Raw genomic sequence first — 15,427 nt, 5'->3', positions numbered from 1 at the left:
TATATATGTAAAACCACTGGATTCTATACCCTTGGGATGAACAATGTGAAAGTAAGAAAACAGGGCAATCTACAGTAACATAAAAACAAACAAACAAAAAACACCGAAAACCACAAAAATACTATTGAAATGAAAGACCTCATTAAATGGAAAGACATACTATGTTCATGGATATGAAATTTAATATTAAGCTCCCAATACTCTTACATTCATCTACAGAATCAATACAATCACCACACCAGTTTGCTTTTATTTTGCAACTGACAAACTAATCATAAAATTCACAGGAAAACAATCTTTAAAAAGAGAACAAAATTGAAAGGCTCACTATTCTCAATTTCAAAATTTACTACAAAGCTACAGTAATCAAGACAGTGTGATATTGGCGTAAAGTCAAACATATAATCAGTGGAACAGAATTCTGAAAACTCTGAAAAAGATCTATATTTCTCCAGCAAATTTTTCAAAAGGGTGCCAAGACAAACCACAAAATATTCTCTTCAACAAATGCTTCTAGGACAACTGGAAGTCACACACACACACACACACACACACACACACACACACACACAGAGAGAGAGAGAGAAAGAATGAGCCTGGATAAACAATAAAAAGACAAATAGTCCAATTTTAAAGTAAATACAGTATTTGAATATATAGTTCTCAAAATGAGACATAAAAGTGATTAATATCATTAGCCATCAGAAAAATCAAAACCACACTGCGTATCAAAACCACAATATTACTTCACAACTAGGATGACTGTAGTCAAAAAGAAATATTTAAAATAAATAAAAGACAGTAAGTGTTGACATTGCTGCTAAGAATGTAAAATGATTAAATTGCTTTGGGAAGCAGTCTGGCAATTTTTCAGTTATACTCAGTTAAACCATCACCAACGAATTCTACTCCTAGAGATATCACCAAGAGAATGGGAACCTGCACACACAAAAACCTGTTCCAGGAGTGTGTATAGCAGGTTTACTCATAAAGTAGCAACAACCCAAATGTCTATCAACTGATGAACGTAAAACAAAACATCATAAAGACACAAAAAACACTGATTCAAAAGACACCTGCACCCCCATGTTTATGGCTGCTTTATTTACAATTGGAAAAACATGGAAGCAGCCCAAATGCCCAAAAGTAGATGACTGGATTAGAAAGATGTGGTACATATATACAATGGAATATTACTCAGCAACCAAAAAAGAGAAACACATGTCTTTTGCAGCAACTTGGATGGAGCTGGAAAAGATCATGCTTAGTGAGATAAGCCAGAAAGAGAAAGAAAAATAAAGGATGGTTTCACTCATAGTAGGAGTATAATGGACCAGGCGAGAAAATAACAACAATAATGAACAGCCATATACCAGAGACATTTTGTGGGGGTGGAGTGGGGAATGGGATCAAATTGGGGATGTGTGCACGGGACTATGGTGATGGCACACAGGTGAACTGCTGATGGGGAAGTCCATGGGGATTATAACTGAGATGGAAAAGGCACAAAATGATATAAAAATAAACTATAATAATAACAACAACAAACCAACAAAGTATCGTCTATCTACATGGTGGAATATTATTCAGCCATAAAAAGGAATGAAGTGCAGTCATGTATCCCTCAGAGATACTTCAGTCAATGATGGGTGGCATACACAGTGGTGGTCCCGACAAGGTATGCCGTGGCGTCTAGGTGTGTTGTAGATGCCCCCATCCAGCCTTGTGTGCTCACCTCTAGGATGCTCACACAATAATGACATCACCTAAAGAGATATATTTCCCTGCATGTATTCCTGTCAACAGGGGAGTGCGGAGGATTGGCAAAGGAAGTTCATGGAGGATGAGTGAGGCACCTGTATGTGACATGGAGCTGTGAAGTTAAAATTATGCAGTTATGTCAATGATTGGCAAATCAATACAATTTGTGGGGGGAAAGAATATATTCTCATCATGACGTGTCCCATGACAGTGTTGCTATGTGCTATGATGACTTGAAAACATTCAACGCAGGTTGCAAAAGCTACCTGTCATATGACTCCATTTATCTGAATTATCCAGAACACCTAAGTCCACAGAGACAAAAAGGAGACTGGTGGTTGCAGAGGCTGGTGCTAAAGGGAGTGGAGAATGAACACAGAGGAGTACATTCCTTTTGGGGGTGATAAATATTTTGGAACAATGTAGTGCAGACGGTGCCACAATCTTGTGAATATATTCAAAATATATTCAAGATTGTACACACACTTGGAAAGAAGTCAATTTTGCCACCCCGCCCTGCCCCATGGCACAGTGGATTAAAGTGCGAAGCTAGCCACAGCCGCTTCAGTGCGAGTTTGATTCCCCGCCAGGGAAAATGGCGCAGCAGACCTCTCCTGACCTGCCCACTGCTTCCCTCAGCAGTGTATGTCAGCCAACATGCCTGTTCTGCTCCCCACTCTGTCTCTGGTGAATCCTCTACCGCCCCCACACCTCTGGCCTGTACCCCAGTTCTGTATGCATAAATAAATAAATTTTTAAAAGAGAAGTCAATTTATGGTATGTGGATTAATCCAACTTAAAACCTGCTGAGTCGCAGCTGCAGCTGCCATCACCAAGCGTGTGCCTCCTGCACTGGGCTAACAGCATGTCCCCTTCAACCCCTGGCAAACCTGAGTCAACTCCGGACTCTGCTGGGTCCAGGGTGAGGTCAGAGGAGACAGGCACTGCCTCCCCAGAGATGCTGGGGTCCAGATAAAAGGCGAGGCTGAGATATGGTCAGTGAACGAGCCCCATCTGGCATTAAGCCAGGCACCCCGCGCACCCCGGCCCCCGGCCCCCGTGTGAGGTGGCAGCCTGCTGGTGGCAGGGCCCCAGAGACACAACCAAGAGCCACAGGTGCCAAGACTGAGGGGCACAGACACATGGCTTGGGTCTTGCTCCTTTTTCTCACTTTGGAGCGTGCCTACTCTACTCCCTCTCCAGGGTGGCCTGGACTGAGACTGCCCCGATCACACTTCGGGAGGGCCTGGCTCCCGGCTACCACCCCTGGGGAGCACCCCGAGACTGCAGGCGCGTGGACCACAGGCAGCCCGAGCCTCACCCCGCTCCCTCCGCACTTCGGTCCGGGGGCTACACCCTTTATGCCGGAGCCCAGGCACCTGACGTGACCATGACGTCACGTAGACGAGAATGACTGTTGCCGGTCTGGCTCCAAGAGCCTTTACCACCGACACGCTAAAGTGAGATGCGCGTGCAGGAAACCCTAGGAGCCAGACAGCCAGGAAGGGGGCGCAGCGCCCTGTCCTGCAGAGCTGAGGCCCCCAGCAAAGGACCCAGACAACCAGCAGAGGGCCCAGGAAGATGCTGAACCAGCAGAGGAGCTGAGCTGGGCACGCCGGGCAGAGCCTCCGGGAGGGCCGGGGACACCAGGCTCCTGGACACGAGGCCACTGTGTGGGCTCCCGGCCGGGCCGGGGCGCGGGAAGGAGCCAGGCCTGCAGCACACCCCAGGGCCACTAAATCACAGGTCATTCTCGTCTTCTGTGGCATCAGGGTCACGTCAGTGGTGGCTCCAGCATGAAGCGTGTGGAGCCCCGGACCGAAGTGCGGAGGGGCGGGGCGCGGCTCGGGCTGCCTGTGGCCCACGCACCTGCACCTGAGGACGTGCGGCCGCCTCCGGGCACAGGGACAGCAGAGCTCGTCTGGCTCGGCCATGGGAACCTCGCGCCTCCGCCAGCAGCGCAGCCGCCCAAATAAAGACTCTACGTCAGCACTGGGAGCCCGGGAAGCTATTTCTGGTTTCTCGAGAAAGGTTACTTTGCTTATTTATGCGTCGTCTTTATTTCTGGATGGGAAAGGGCCCTTTTTTAGTTAAATGGCAGCCGGTACTCCTTTATGAGCTGAAACAGCAGCTCTTAAACAAACACCCCGCACCCCACCCCTCTCAGCCACCCCCACCAATGAGCAGCCTGAGCTCCCGTGCACCCACACAAGACTGGGGGGACAGGGCTGTGCGGGACGGGCACTACCTGTGTCCCCGAAGACCAGGGCTCCCTGGGTGGGGGCCACACCCCGGGGGGGGGGCCCAGTGGTGGGAAGTCTCCAACGACACAAGCCCTCCTGCCTCGGCTGGCGTGCGGGGGACCCTCCGGCTCTCCATCTTTCAGGCAGAAAACCAGGTTCCAGCAAGGGGCCCTGGCTACAGCATCTGCAGCCGCACCCCCAGCAGAGGGGGCGAGTGGCCCCGCTAGCCGGGGCACCCGCCTCTCCAGCCCGAGGGAGGCTCCTGCCGCAGAGGCGGCTCCCGTGCCAGCAGCATCTGGGCTGCTGGCACTGGGGTCCCCCCAAGCAGCGCCGGCCCAGCCTGCTTTCCCAGCCACACCCTGGTCCTCAGGAGCCCAGGGTGTGCACAGAAAAGGGCCTTATCCAGAAGGAGGCGGCCAGGACGGGCGGCAAGGACACCGGAGGGCTCGGCAGGGTTCGGCTTCTCCCTCAATCTTCTGGAAGCCGGAGAATCAACACCTCGGAGGCGCTGTGCACCCCGGTCCCTCGGCCCTTTCCTCTGCCCCCCTAGCCCCGGAGCTCCTGCTTATCAGGCTGCCCCCCACTGCATCCCCTTCCCACGCATGCACACCCGGGGGGCCCCCCTGCTGGCTCACCAGGCCCCACTCTACTCTTAGAGATTAAGGGGTGTCCGGCTCTGCCAGGAGTGGGAGCCCAGGAGGCTCAGTGGGGCTGTCGGGCTTGTGTCTGGGTTGGCACCAGCTTCACCTGATATTAGCTGCATGAGTCTGGTCAAGTAATTGGACCTCTCTGCCTCAGTTTCCCTCCTGGAAAATGAGGACAACAGTTCCTACGATGTAGCATTGCTGCCCGTCATCCACATTTACAGAATGGATTTAAGAACTGAGAACCGGTTCCCAGATACAGAAGAGAATACAAGTTCATGTCCTATTTCCTTCTGGCATTTTTTTGTTTGTTTAACCAGAAATAAACTGTGACTGATACAGCAAAACTACAGCTTGCCCACTGTAAGAGGCTCTAGTGAGGTGAAGAAGGGGAGCCTGGTCAAACACCTAGTACCCACCCCAGACATGTCCACTGCTGAAAGCATGATGCCCAGAGCCACGGGAGTCAGGGAAGACTGCCTGGAGGAGGCAGTCACCACACAGGGCAGCCCAGAAAGCAGCATGGGGTGGAAATGATCGCTCAACGCTGCAGCCCAAAGCCAGTCCACACCCTGAGACCTGTGCTGCCAGGCCAGGCCACTGACCCTCTCTGGTCCCTTCCTCACATGTGAATAGGGCAATAGTGTCGCCCACCAGCCAGGCCGTCATAGGGATTCGGTTAGGCCGCACGACTCTCCTTGGGGCACCCAGTCCCCGCCAGCACCCGTCAGCCCCTTCCTGCCAGGAGGAGGGGTTCGACCGACCTGGGCAGCCTGTTCAGCAAAACCCTCACCTCGACCTGTGCCCCAGGGTGCTGTCAGAACAGTGCACCTGCTGGACTCTGTGCATCAGGGGATGCCGCTCGGGCCCCCACGCTACACTGACCTAGCAATGAAGCGGCGGGTTCCCTGGGGTCGGACGCAGGCCTCGCCCAGCCTGCTCAGAGGAGGCAGGTGTCAGGAAGGTATAACCCCTCTGACAAGCGCGTACATGAGACAGGGACGGGGCGCTGGTATCCGAGGGAGCTGCACGGAGCAGCCAGCAGCCCAGCTGCCAACCGTCCGAGCTCTCTGGGTAAACGGAGGCTCAGCCTGCCAGCGGCTGGGAACAAGGGCTTCGTGGCTCCCCACGGTGGCAGCTGCCCAGTCACCTGCAACAGTCACAAGCCTAGCCAGGAAGGGCCTGGTGGCAGGTGCATGGATGAGGGGACACGCAGCCAGAATCAGCCTCCCACCAAGGCATCAGGGCCTGCGGGGGCATCCCTGCCCCTGGCATGACTCCTGGCTCCCACTGTCCACAGGATGTGGCTACCCAGCCTGGCCAGGAAGGGCTCCCCTTCCCCAGCACTGCTCCATCCTCCCCGTCACACGCCCTGGGCCATCCTCTCCACAGATGCCCTGCCACCCAGCCCCTCCTCAGGTAAGCCAGAATCTCTTTCCCTCTCGCTGACTCCCCCCGTCCCTTGCTCTGTGCCTCCACCATGTCCTGTGACACCTACTTCAGGTTCACTCCACCACCAGGTGACTGTCTCTCCCTCCAGCCCCAGAGACCCTCCAGGGAGGGAAGGCAAGGCACACAGGCAGAGGGGTGGAAACAATTAGTCCTGAATCTCTTTAGATCCATTCAAAGCTGAATTTGATGAGGCGAGACTACAGTAGGGTTTGTCCAAGACAGTAAAAGCTCCAGCCTTGGAAACCTCACGCCCTGGGGGCTGGTGACGAAGGGAGCAGGAGCGTGAGTCATGGAAACCAGAGAAGCCTGCCTGCTCGGGCCAGTCCGAGGAGGGAACCTGGGTGCCAGCGCACAGCCTGCGGGCAATGGCGTGCGAGCACGGGTAGGTGCCCGGCCCCAGGTCCCAACGCTGGTCTTCGGTCCTGCCCTGTGCCTCAGTTTCCACATCTGCAAGATGGGATGACGTGTGCATCACCTGGCTTTACCAGGTGAGGCTTCGCTGCCCCCAAAGTCAGAGCTGGCTCTGCTCCCCCTGTCACTGTGTCTCCCAATGGCCCGGGGCCATCCTCCACCTGCAGTTCACGGGCGCCGAGGGTGCTGACAGCCTGCGGTCAGGCATGCCGTCTGGACAGCGGGAGAGAAGGCGGCCCGTGTGCTCAGGTGCACCAAGGAGCCCCGGGGCGATGAGGGCCGACAGGTCTGGCCACAGAGAACGGGTTCCTGCAAGGACAGGCTTCCCCGGCAGGTCGGCGGAGTGCTCACACTGAGCAAGCTCCGAGAAAGACAAGTCGGACACCTCAGAAGGCCCCATGTGGACAGTGGGTGTCAGGGAAGGCCAGAGCTCCCTGCAAGAGGCCCCTGTTGTCAACCAGGTGCCCAATCTGGGTGACCGGGAGGTCGCAGGGCACAGGAGCCCGGCAGGTGCTCTTCAGGGGGCCCAGGGTCTCTGGGGCTGGAGGGAGAGACGAGTCACCTGGTGGCGGAGTGAACCCAAAGTAGGACACGGGGCCACACAGAAGGAAGGGCTGGGACGCAGCAGCACCTCCTGACTGTGGCCAGGCCTTCCAGAGCACAGAGGTGAGGGTCGGGGTGCCGGCCGGGCCTGGCGCCCCATCACTGGCTCCACAGCCCTTCTGCTGCTCTGGGGCGCGGGTCCTGGCTCCTTCGCCAGTGCGCGAATCCTCCCAGTGGAGGCCCTGCCCGAAGCTCCAGCTCACTCCGCTCCCCACGCCCCCCATCACGCTCTGGACAAAGAGGCTTCACTCGCTGTCTCTGACAAGCTCCCGCCTCTGGGAGCCCAGCGAGCGTTACTGTCACGGCACAGGGCCCCTCGCCACGAAGCTTTGCTTGGTGCCTGTCTCCCTTGCTCATCTGCGTTCCCGGGCGTGTCCCAAGCTGGGGCCAGCGACCCCACACATCCACATTCCAGGGGAAGCCAGAGGCGTAAAACGTGGCCCTGTCTAAGAGGTGGGCCCCACGGCCGCCCCCGCGCACGGGCCTCACGGAAGAGCAAAGAGGCTCTTTCTGGGACGCACACCTCTGGGGCCTGGGCCCCCAAGAAGCCAGGTGCTCTGTGGGCTCCATGCCAAGCAGCCCCACGGGAAACCTGCTGACTGAGCCCCGTCCGGGTCCAGATTTGCAAGCAAGACAAACACCTCTTGTCTTACGCCACCGTTTCGGCTCTTCCCTCGACAACGACCAGAAGCTTTCAGAAATGACACGTGGCACCAAGGTGCCCCGGAAGGAGGCTCCCGGTGAAGGACAGCTCGGTGGGTGCCAGGGGCCAGCGCTCCAGGGTGCGGGAGGCCCCCTCCAGAGAGGGGAGGCCCCCTCCAAGCTGCCTCGGTACTGTGAGCCGGGAGCCAGGCCAGGGGTGGAGAACAACTGTCCCCTCCACTGTGCCCGGAAACTGAGGCCCTGCGGCTTAAGTTCTGTCTTCAAGGTCAAGTTGCAGTACAGGGCAGCCCAGGGGCACTAGATGAACCCTTCCCTCTGCCCCACTCGGCTGACTTTCATCTCGAGGCCCCAGAAGGCTGTTGGCGCCTGCTGCTTCGACACCCAGAGCTAAGGAGCCAGACACCAGCCCAGGCGGGACGTGGACATTCCTGAGTCCTGTTCCGGCTTGTGGAGGCGGCCGCTGGGGCTGGGGTTCACTCCGCGGCAGCTGCTTCCACTGATTCATGGCCCCTTCGGGCCCCAGGCAGACACTGCCCCATACAGCTCTGACTCCCAGCACAGCAGCCTTTTCTGTTTCTAAGATGTTTTCAAAATAACGTTTGAAGTGCTCTCTCTGGCAGTACATATTCTAAAAGCAGAACAGAAAATATTAGCTTGGCCCCAGCACACAGATGAAGTGCCATCAACAAAACAGCCCATATTTTTCAAAGAGACAATTTCCTTAATACAAAAAGAGCTGCAGCTGGGCCCTCCTTGGTGACGCAGCGGGTTAAGGCGCAGCACTGTGAAGCCAACCGCAGCCACTGCAGCATGCGTTCAGTCCCCGGCCAGGGAGCTGACCCACATGGCGAGCAGACCTCTCCTGCCCCGCCTGCTGCTCCCTCAGAAGGTTATTTTCATTGAATTGCCTGCTCAGTTCCCTAGTCTGTCTCTGATGAATCCTCCCATCCCCTGCACTTTGGGTCTGCACCCCAGTGCTGTAATCATAGATAAATAAATCTTAAACAAAACAAAACAAAAAAAAGGGCTGTAGCCACTTGGTAAGAAAAAAACCAGCAACTGCAATAGAAAAATGGGTGTATGGCCTGAAAAGATTCACACATACAAGAAATGCAAGACCAGCAAACATATGAATAGAAGTTCCACCCTGCCAATACTGGAAGGAATGCAAATTGAGATAAGACATAAGAGTGGGTATCATTTCCCAGCACCATTAGGAGTAAAATTTGTTCAAACTTTTTGAAGGACAACCCAGCAGTATCTGCCAATGTGAAGAATGTTTATAATAATCTTCCACTGAGAAATTCCACTCCCAGGGATTAGTTTTACAGAAATATGCAAAAAGATCCGTGTTTACCAAAGTCCAGTTAATTAAAAAAAAATCAAATTGCAATGACCTTGTGAGCCAGTATAATTGAGCAAATGACACCCCCTTCACTCACAGCCTGAAGTATTATGTTGTCATTATCAAACCGGGTGGGGGTGGTCCACCCCCCCTCACCTTTATGAGCTGACATAGAAGGAAATAAGATATTAAGCGGGGAAAACAGGAAATAGGAGAACACATGGAATGTGACCTTTCTGTGCTTTAAATACAGACACACTCGGACCTACCACATGAGAAGGGCCTACGAGGGTGGTTTCACCCTTAGAACAGCTGGGGAAGTAGGTCACCAGCATCAGATGGAATTGGGGATCATATCGGTGCACAGGCGGAGGGGAGCACCCCAGGCAGTGAGTCGGGGATTCCTGAGGTTCCAGGGGAAGCGGGTCCCTCTCCAGAAGTCCTATAAAAAGGGGGTGGGGGACCTTAACCCATAAGGTGTTCCTTTTCCAGCTCTGCAGTTGAGATGTGTCTCCTGGTTGAAGAGTCATGACTGAGTTAGTATTTCCCCCCAGGAGTGGGTACATCAGTGCATTTTAGCATCAGTGGTGAAATTCAGCACCTTCCTCCCCTTCGGGAGGCTGGAGATGTACATTTACCTCATTCAAGGCCCTGGGAAGCCCTGCACCGCAGAAGGATTTCAACACAACCTCCTTCCTTTAATTCCCACCTCCGCCTTCCCTTTACTTGCAAAGGACCGTGCTGGGCCTGGAGCCCTCCTGTGGCTCTCTGCCACCACGCCTGCCCGAAGGGGCATGCTTATGTTTTAAAAATCTGTACAAGGACCATGTAGCAAAGACCATCACCGCCACCACGGTCCTTGAGAACCATCAACAGAGCAGGCAAAAGTATGATGAGGAAGGGGATGTCTGTCTCCTTGTAATCACCAACCACAAAGTGAAAAACTGAAACCCACAGGGGAGGGACGTCAGGGACCCCACTCTGCCCAGCCATCAGTTAACCAGGTAGGGGAGGCGGCCGCATCACCCCCCCGAAGGCCTGGCCGGTGCGTCACTGCCGCCACACGCTGTCCCTCAACCTACTCGCAGAGGACATGAGGGACCCAAGCTGTGGGTGGACACAACCCGCCAGGGCTCTTCTGCAGGGTCACGGGCACAGAAGACAAACGACCCGCGTCCCGGTCGGGAGGGAGGAGACCACAGGCTGGGTCCTGGCCAGAAGACCGGTAGCCGTGCCTGGGACAGCAGGCCCATTAATTACAGTCCCGCGGCTGCTGGGAATTTCCCCGTTTGGAGAACAACCTCGTGGTCACGTTAGATTCCGCCAGAGGCAGCCGCGCGGCCGGGTCATGGGAGGTGGGTGCAGTTTTTTGGCAACTTTTTCCTGCTGAGTCTAAAATAACTTGAAAAGTACGGTAACACTACAGAGCATGCACTTTACCATAAACCGGAAACACTGACACTCCCAAGAAGCCAATAAAGACAAGACAAAATCCACGGTGCCACAGGATGGTCACCCCGAAAACTCCTTGCTTGGGGAAATAGACCCAAACTGTCATTTACAAATGTGAGGCTGACGCCCCAGAAGGACGGCGGAGGGGGTGTGTCCTGGGGGTCACAGAGGTGCACAGTCAAGGGTGCTACACAGAAGTTCAGGGACCCAGGACTCACTGCGTCCTGTCTGACTCCCAAGACAGTGTCACCAAGGATGGGGACATGGACTGGGCAGCTTCCCCTAAATGCACAGTCATACTGAACCCTTGCAACACCCCTGGGTGGAGGGGGCCACTGTCACTACCCCCAGTTCACAGGTGGGCAAACCGAGGCTCAGGCCATTCACTCACCTGCCTAACTGCACACGGTTCGGTGTGAGCAGAGGCCGAGTCCGGGCAATCCCACCCTCTCTGGCTCTGCTTCTGACGGCGCTGCAGGGGCAGGGCCTTGGAAGAGGCGCAGGACAGGGCGCTGGCAACCCTGAGTGACCCTAGGTCAGTCCTACAACCACCCGGAGTTGTTGGGGACCGGGAGGGCATCAAGAGCTCAAGACGCTTTCACCTGGGCCCTGCTGTCCTCCCGGATGCCAGGCCGCTTCCCACCACTGATTTGTGCCACTGCCCCCGCCCCCGAAAGCCACGAGCCTGGTGGGACCAGGGGGGATGATCTGACGCTGGCTGACCACCAACTTGGACCATACTCACTGCAGCAAATGGGACCACACTTCCCCGGTAGGGTGATGGCACCCCTGGTACAGACGAGCAAAGGACTCAGAGGGCTGGGGACGGGAGGCCACCGGGGCTGAGACTCGCCCAGGTTGGTCAGCATCAAAGCCCCCTGCTTTTCTGCTACAGCATGCTGTGGCCCTCGGAAAGGAGGGCCAGGCCCTCACTCAGTAACTGCCCAGGGCGGCCTCGCCACCATCTGAGCGCAGCTGCTGTCTGGGTGGACACCAGAGGGCGCCAGGAGTGTGCCCACCCCACCCCACCATCTATCTGTCCAGCCTAGGCCAGGCTCTGGGCAGTGGGGGTGGAGGAGGCAACACTTACAGGAGCTGGAGCAGACCCTGGGGGCCCCCAGCTAAGAGCAGGGCCTGACTGCGTCGGTTCAAATCCAGCTCTGCAACCAGGAGCTGTGTGGTGTGGCCTTGGCGACTTAAGTTGGGGGACTCCTGTGTCCCTGCTGCCACAGGAGGTAAGGCAGAGGCTTTCCCATGGGTCATCGTGAGGATTGAATCAGCCAACACGTACAAATAAAGTGCTTCAGGCACCGGCCTGTCCGTGGCCCTGACACCGTGGGCCTGGGGGGGCCATGGGGGAGACACAGTGAGCTGAGCAGCCAGCAGGCAGGGGCCGAGGGGCGCCCTCACCCACCCCAGCCCTCTGCAGTCTCTGCGGGCAAGCCCCTAACTGAGCCCACCCCCGTAGGTGGATGTTCTGCAGGGATTCTACGGAAAGCCTCTGAGGAAAGTGGGGTCTAGAAGATTCCATTTCAACACAGCTGCCAACAGCCCCCAAGATGAGTGCAGATCAAGTTCCCCTAACAGCACAGGCAGAACGGCCCCGCCCCGAGGAGGTGGCCACGGATGGCCATCTGTTCCCTCCAGAGCACCTGGTGCAAGGTTCCAGGAGGCCCCTCGACCGCGCGTCACTGACTCCGAAGGGGGTCTCGGGCCCCTTTCCCCTGTCCAGGCCCCTTCACAGGGTTGCCCCGGGCCACATCGCCCAATCACAGCCCCGCCCCCTCACACAAGCTTCAGCCAGTTCGGAAGCCTCAGTCGGCCGGGGGTGCACGGCTGGCCTAGGTCGTGGGGCTCCATCTCCAACTCCCTGGCATGCTTCTGGGTGCCGCCTCACCCAGAAGCCAGCGTCCCGGGGGTGGGGGGGCGTGGGCTGCTCACTGCTTAGGTCACAGCTGGGGCCACACCTCTGGCCTGCCTAAGGGTTTCTAAATGCCTTTCACCCACAGATTCCCCAGACAGAAACACGTTTCTCAGAAGGGCTGGGGGCAGGCAACCAGTTGTCCCCCCAAATTCATTCTCTCCATCCTGCCATGATCAAAAACCTCCCCAAATGTTGGCAGGCCACATGGCAGCCCAGAAGAGAGACACATTCTGACCCCCTTGCAGCCGGGATGTGACTGGGCCCCGGCTGCTTGAGATCACATCATCACATGGAAGCTTCCTTAAAGATATTTCCTTAAGGATCTTTCCTCAAAGATACCAGGGCTGCTTCCCTTGGGGGCCTTTTACTTAGCCCCCCGACCCTTCCAATGTTTAGAGCGTGGATGAGCTCTGGCCTCCACCCGGCACTAGAAGGGTCACAGGATAGAGAAATATGGGGAGTCGGAAGAGCCGGGGTCTCGCACGCCAGCGCCAGGTGGCCCGGCTCTGGATTTCACCGGAGACAGAACGAAGCTCAGCTTGTTTAAGCCGCTGCTATTTTAGATCTCTGTTGTTGCTACAAGTTTAGAACTAAGCAAATCCGAGGAGCTCCTCCCACTGGCTCTGGATTAGAAGACGATAAACTCTGAGGACGTCAACTGAGGATGTGGAAGGCCAAGGCTGCCCAGGGCTTCGGACGGGAAGGCCGGCACCCCGCAGCTGACGCCCTGAGACAATGAGAGCCCATGGCCCCCAGCCCCAAGGGCACCACCCACTCGGTATTCCTGGACACCCTCCTCGTGCCCACCGGCCACCCTGCCGCGGGCTGGGTTCTTGGTGTCTCCGGTCAGCAGCCTCCCCTCGGGCCTGGCTTCCCTGCAGCCACCAGGCTGCCTACTGAGAGGGGCCCACCCTGGTGGGGGGTGGAGACCAAGGAAGACGTTTCCCCAAGCCCCTTCTCCACTACAAAAGCACTGTGGCTGGGACTGCTGAAGCTGTCTGCAGAACTGAGAGGGAAATTATGGCCATTGACGGAGTACTAAGGGGGCTGCCTCCAGCAACAGCAGGCATAGGGGGACTCTGGGGGGCTCTGGGGTGCGCTCCCCAGGGAAAGCTCTCGGCATCCAGAGGGGGTGGCCCCCCACCTAAAGAGAGGCGGGAGGTGGGAGTCAGCAGAGGCCCGGCCCCTGTGGAGGTTCTGCAGCATCAGCAGCCCCACTGTGGGCAGGAAAAGGCTCCAGGAAGCCCCATCCCTGGCTGCCTCACGACAACCAACCCAGCTCAAGTGCAGATAAGCAAAACCCAGGGCCCCTGGGCCAGGGCCTTGCACACGACCCTGCTGGCCAGGACTAAGTCCGCCTTTAGGGCTCAGCCAGCAAGTTTTTGCTGGATCTGGAGGGGACACCCCACCACTGCCACTATCACCCCCCCCCCCAAACACACACACACACACACTGTATGGCCCCTAGCCGGTGACACCTAGGTGTGAGGTTTCTCGGTGCATCTGTCTGACTTCCCCCTGGGGGCTGGTCTCTGCCCCCCCACACACCTGTGGCCGGGAGGGGCATCACCCTACAACAGATGCCAGGTAATGACCTGCCTCAGAGGGCTCCGCCTTTCCTTACTCACCAGCTCACTTCCGAGACGGCCCACCAGCAAGGTCCCTGACGGCATGAGACACCCGAGTTCCCCACGCACCCCACGCTGGCTGTACCCGCCTCATGGCGTGGCCAGGAAGCGAGTAAAGAGAAGGCTGACAGCACGCACCGGTGCGTGCTGCTCCTGAATCCCCATTCTTGTCCCTGGCACAGGCTCTGCTGGTCCCGGGGCCAAACCAGCCCTGGTGCCATCGGCACACAACACACCAGGGGCCAAGTCACCGCCCAGGTCAGGGCCCAAGGCCACCTGCAGCGGGAGCAGGAGCTGTGCCTGAGGTGACCCCTGAGGCGGCGCCGAACGGGCAGAGCCAGGTGCTGCAGCTCAAACGAGCCCTGAGCAGGGGGTGCCCGGACCAGGCAAGACAAGTGGGCCCTCACTGGCCGCACGGATCCCCCCATCCAGCCCTGCTCACATAATCACCCCAGAAGGCCTGAGGCGCGGCCCGCCAAGGAGGTGGGAGGGTCCCCAGGGACAAGAGGCTGCAGCTGGCAGCAGAGGCCAAGGGAGGCTCCCATCTGCACAAACAACAGCACCCCGAGAGGCCGGCACGTCCCCAATCTCCGAGCGGCTGATGGCAGGCCCTTATTTCTGTTTGTCTCCGCTGCCTGGTTACATAACGCCACTCGCCCGCCTGCCACTCAGCAATTCCACACACCGCCTCGTGTTAGGGAAACACTGGCCGCCTCCGTGGCTCGAGACAACAAAACAAGCTGTCCCGGGGGCAGCCTGGCCGGGCTGGCCACAGAGCAGAGAGGCCCGACCCTTTCCCAGGGAAATCAACCGCTTGCTGTGTCAGGGGCTCAGACCAGGCCCCCTCCTGCCCCCGCTGGGGGCACCTCCCTCGCCCCCCAGAAGCCGGCCACCGCGCGGGCCCACCTTTCATGTAGGCCTCGATCTTCCGGATGAGCTCGTAGGACTTGGAGCGGTCAAGCAGGGTCCTGATGGCGGGAAGGGGGTCCAGGACGATAGTCTCAGGGTGGGCGTCAATGTATTCCTGAAGAGAAAACACACGCCTTCCTGTGAGGGGGGAGGGGGAGACAGGCCTGAGCGAGCCCCTGACCCTCCCGAGTGCACCTGTCTCCTCCCTCTGCCTCCACTTCTCGAGGGGCCTCACAGGGTGGGGGGGTGCGCGTGGGGGGGTGTGCTTCTACCCACTCAGCCCCTCCCCCTCTGCCTCCACTTCTCAGAGGGGCCTCACAGGGTGGGGGGGTGTGCGTGGGGGGGTGTGCTTCTACCCACTCAGCCCCTCCCCCTCTGCCTCCACTTCTCAG

General features: G+C 57.2%; 1 protein-coding gene across 2 annotated transcripts in view; it reads right to left on the bottom strand.

Annotated features, from left to right (window-relative positions):
• ITPK1 (inositol-tetrakisphosphate 1-kinase) overlaps nt 1-15,427 on the bottom strand; it is a 127,941-nt gene that overhangs the window by 13,616 nt on the left and 98,898 nt on the right. For both annotated transcript variants that reach the window (XM_012724715.1, XM_012724716.1), the window contains exon 4: nt 15,033-15,150. In XM_012724715.1, the coding sequence (XP_012580169.1) occupies nt 15,033-15,150 (118 nt within the window). The remainder of the gene's footprint in view (nt 1-15,032; nt 15,151-15,427) is intronic.

The sequence above is a fragment of the Condylura cristata genome, unplaced genomic scaffold (genome assembly GCF_000260355.1).
Source record: "Condylura cristata isolate star-nosed mole 26May11 unplaced genomic scaffold, ConCri1.0 scaffold00013, whole genome shotgun sequence".
Classification (NCBI taxonomy): domain Eukaryota; kingdom Metazoa; phylum Chordata; class Mammalia; order Eulipotyphla; family Talpidae; genus Condylura; species Condylura cristata.
Note: the sequence above shows the minus strand (reverse complement) of the source record. Positions and strands in the feature narration are given on the sequence as shown.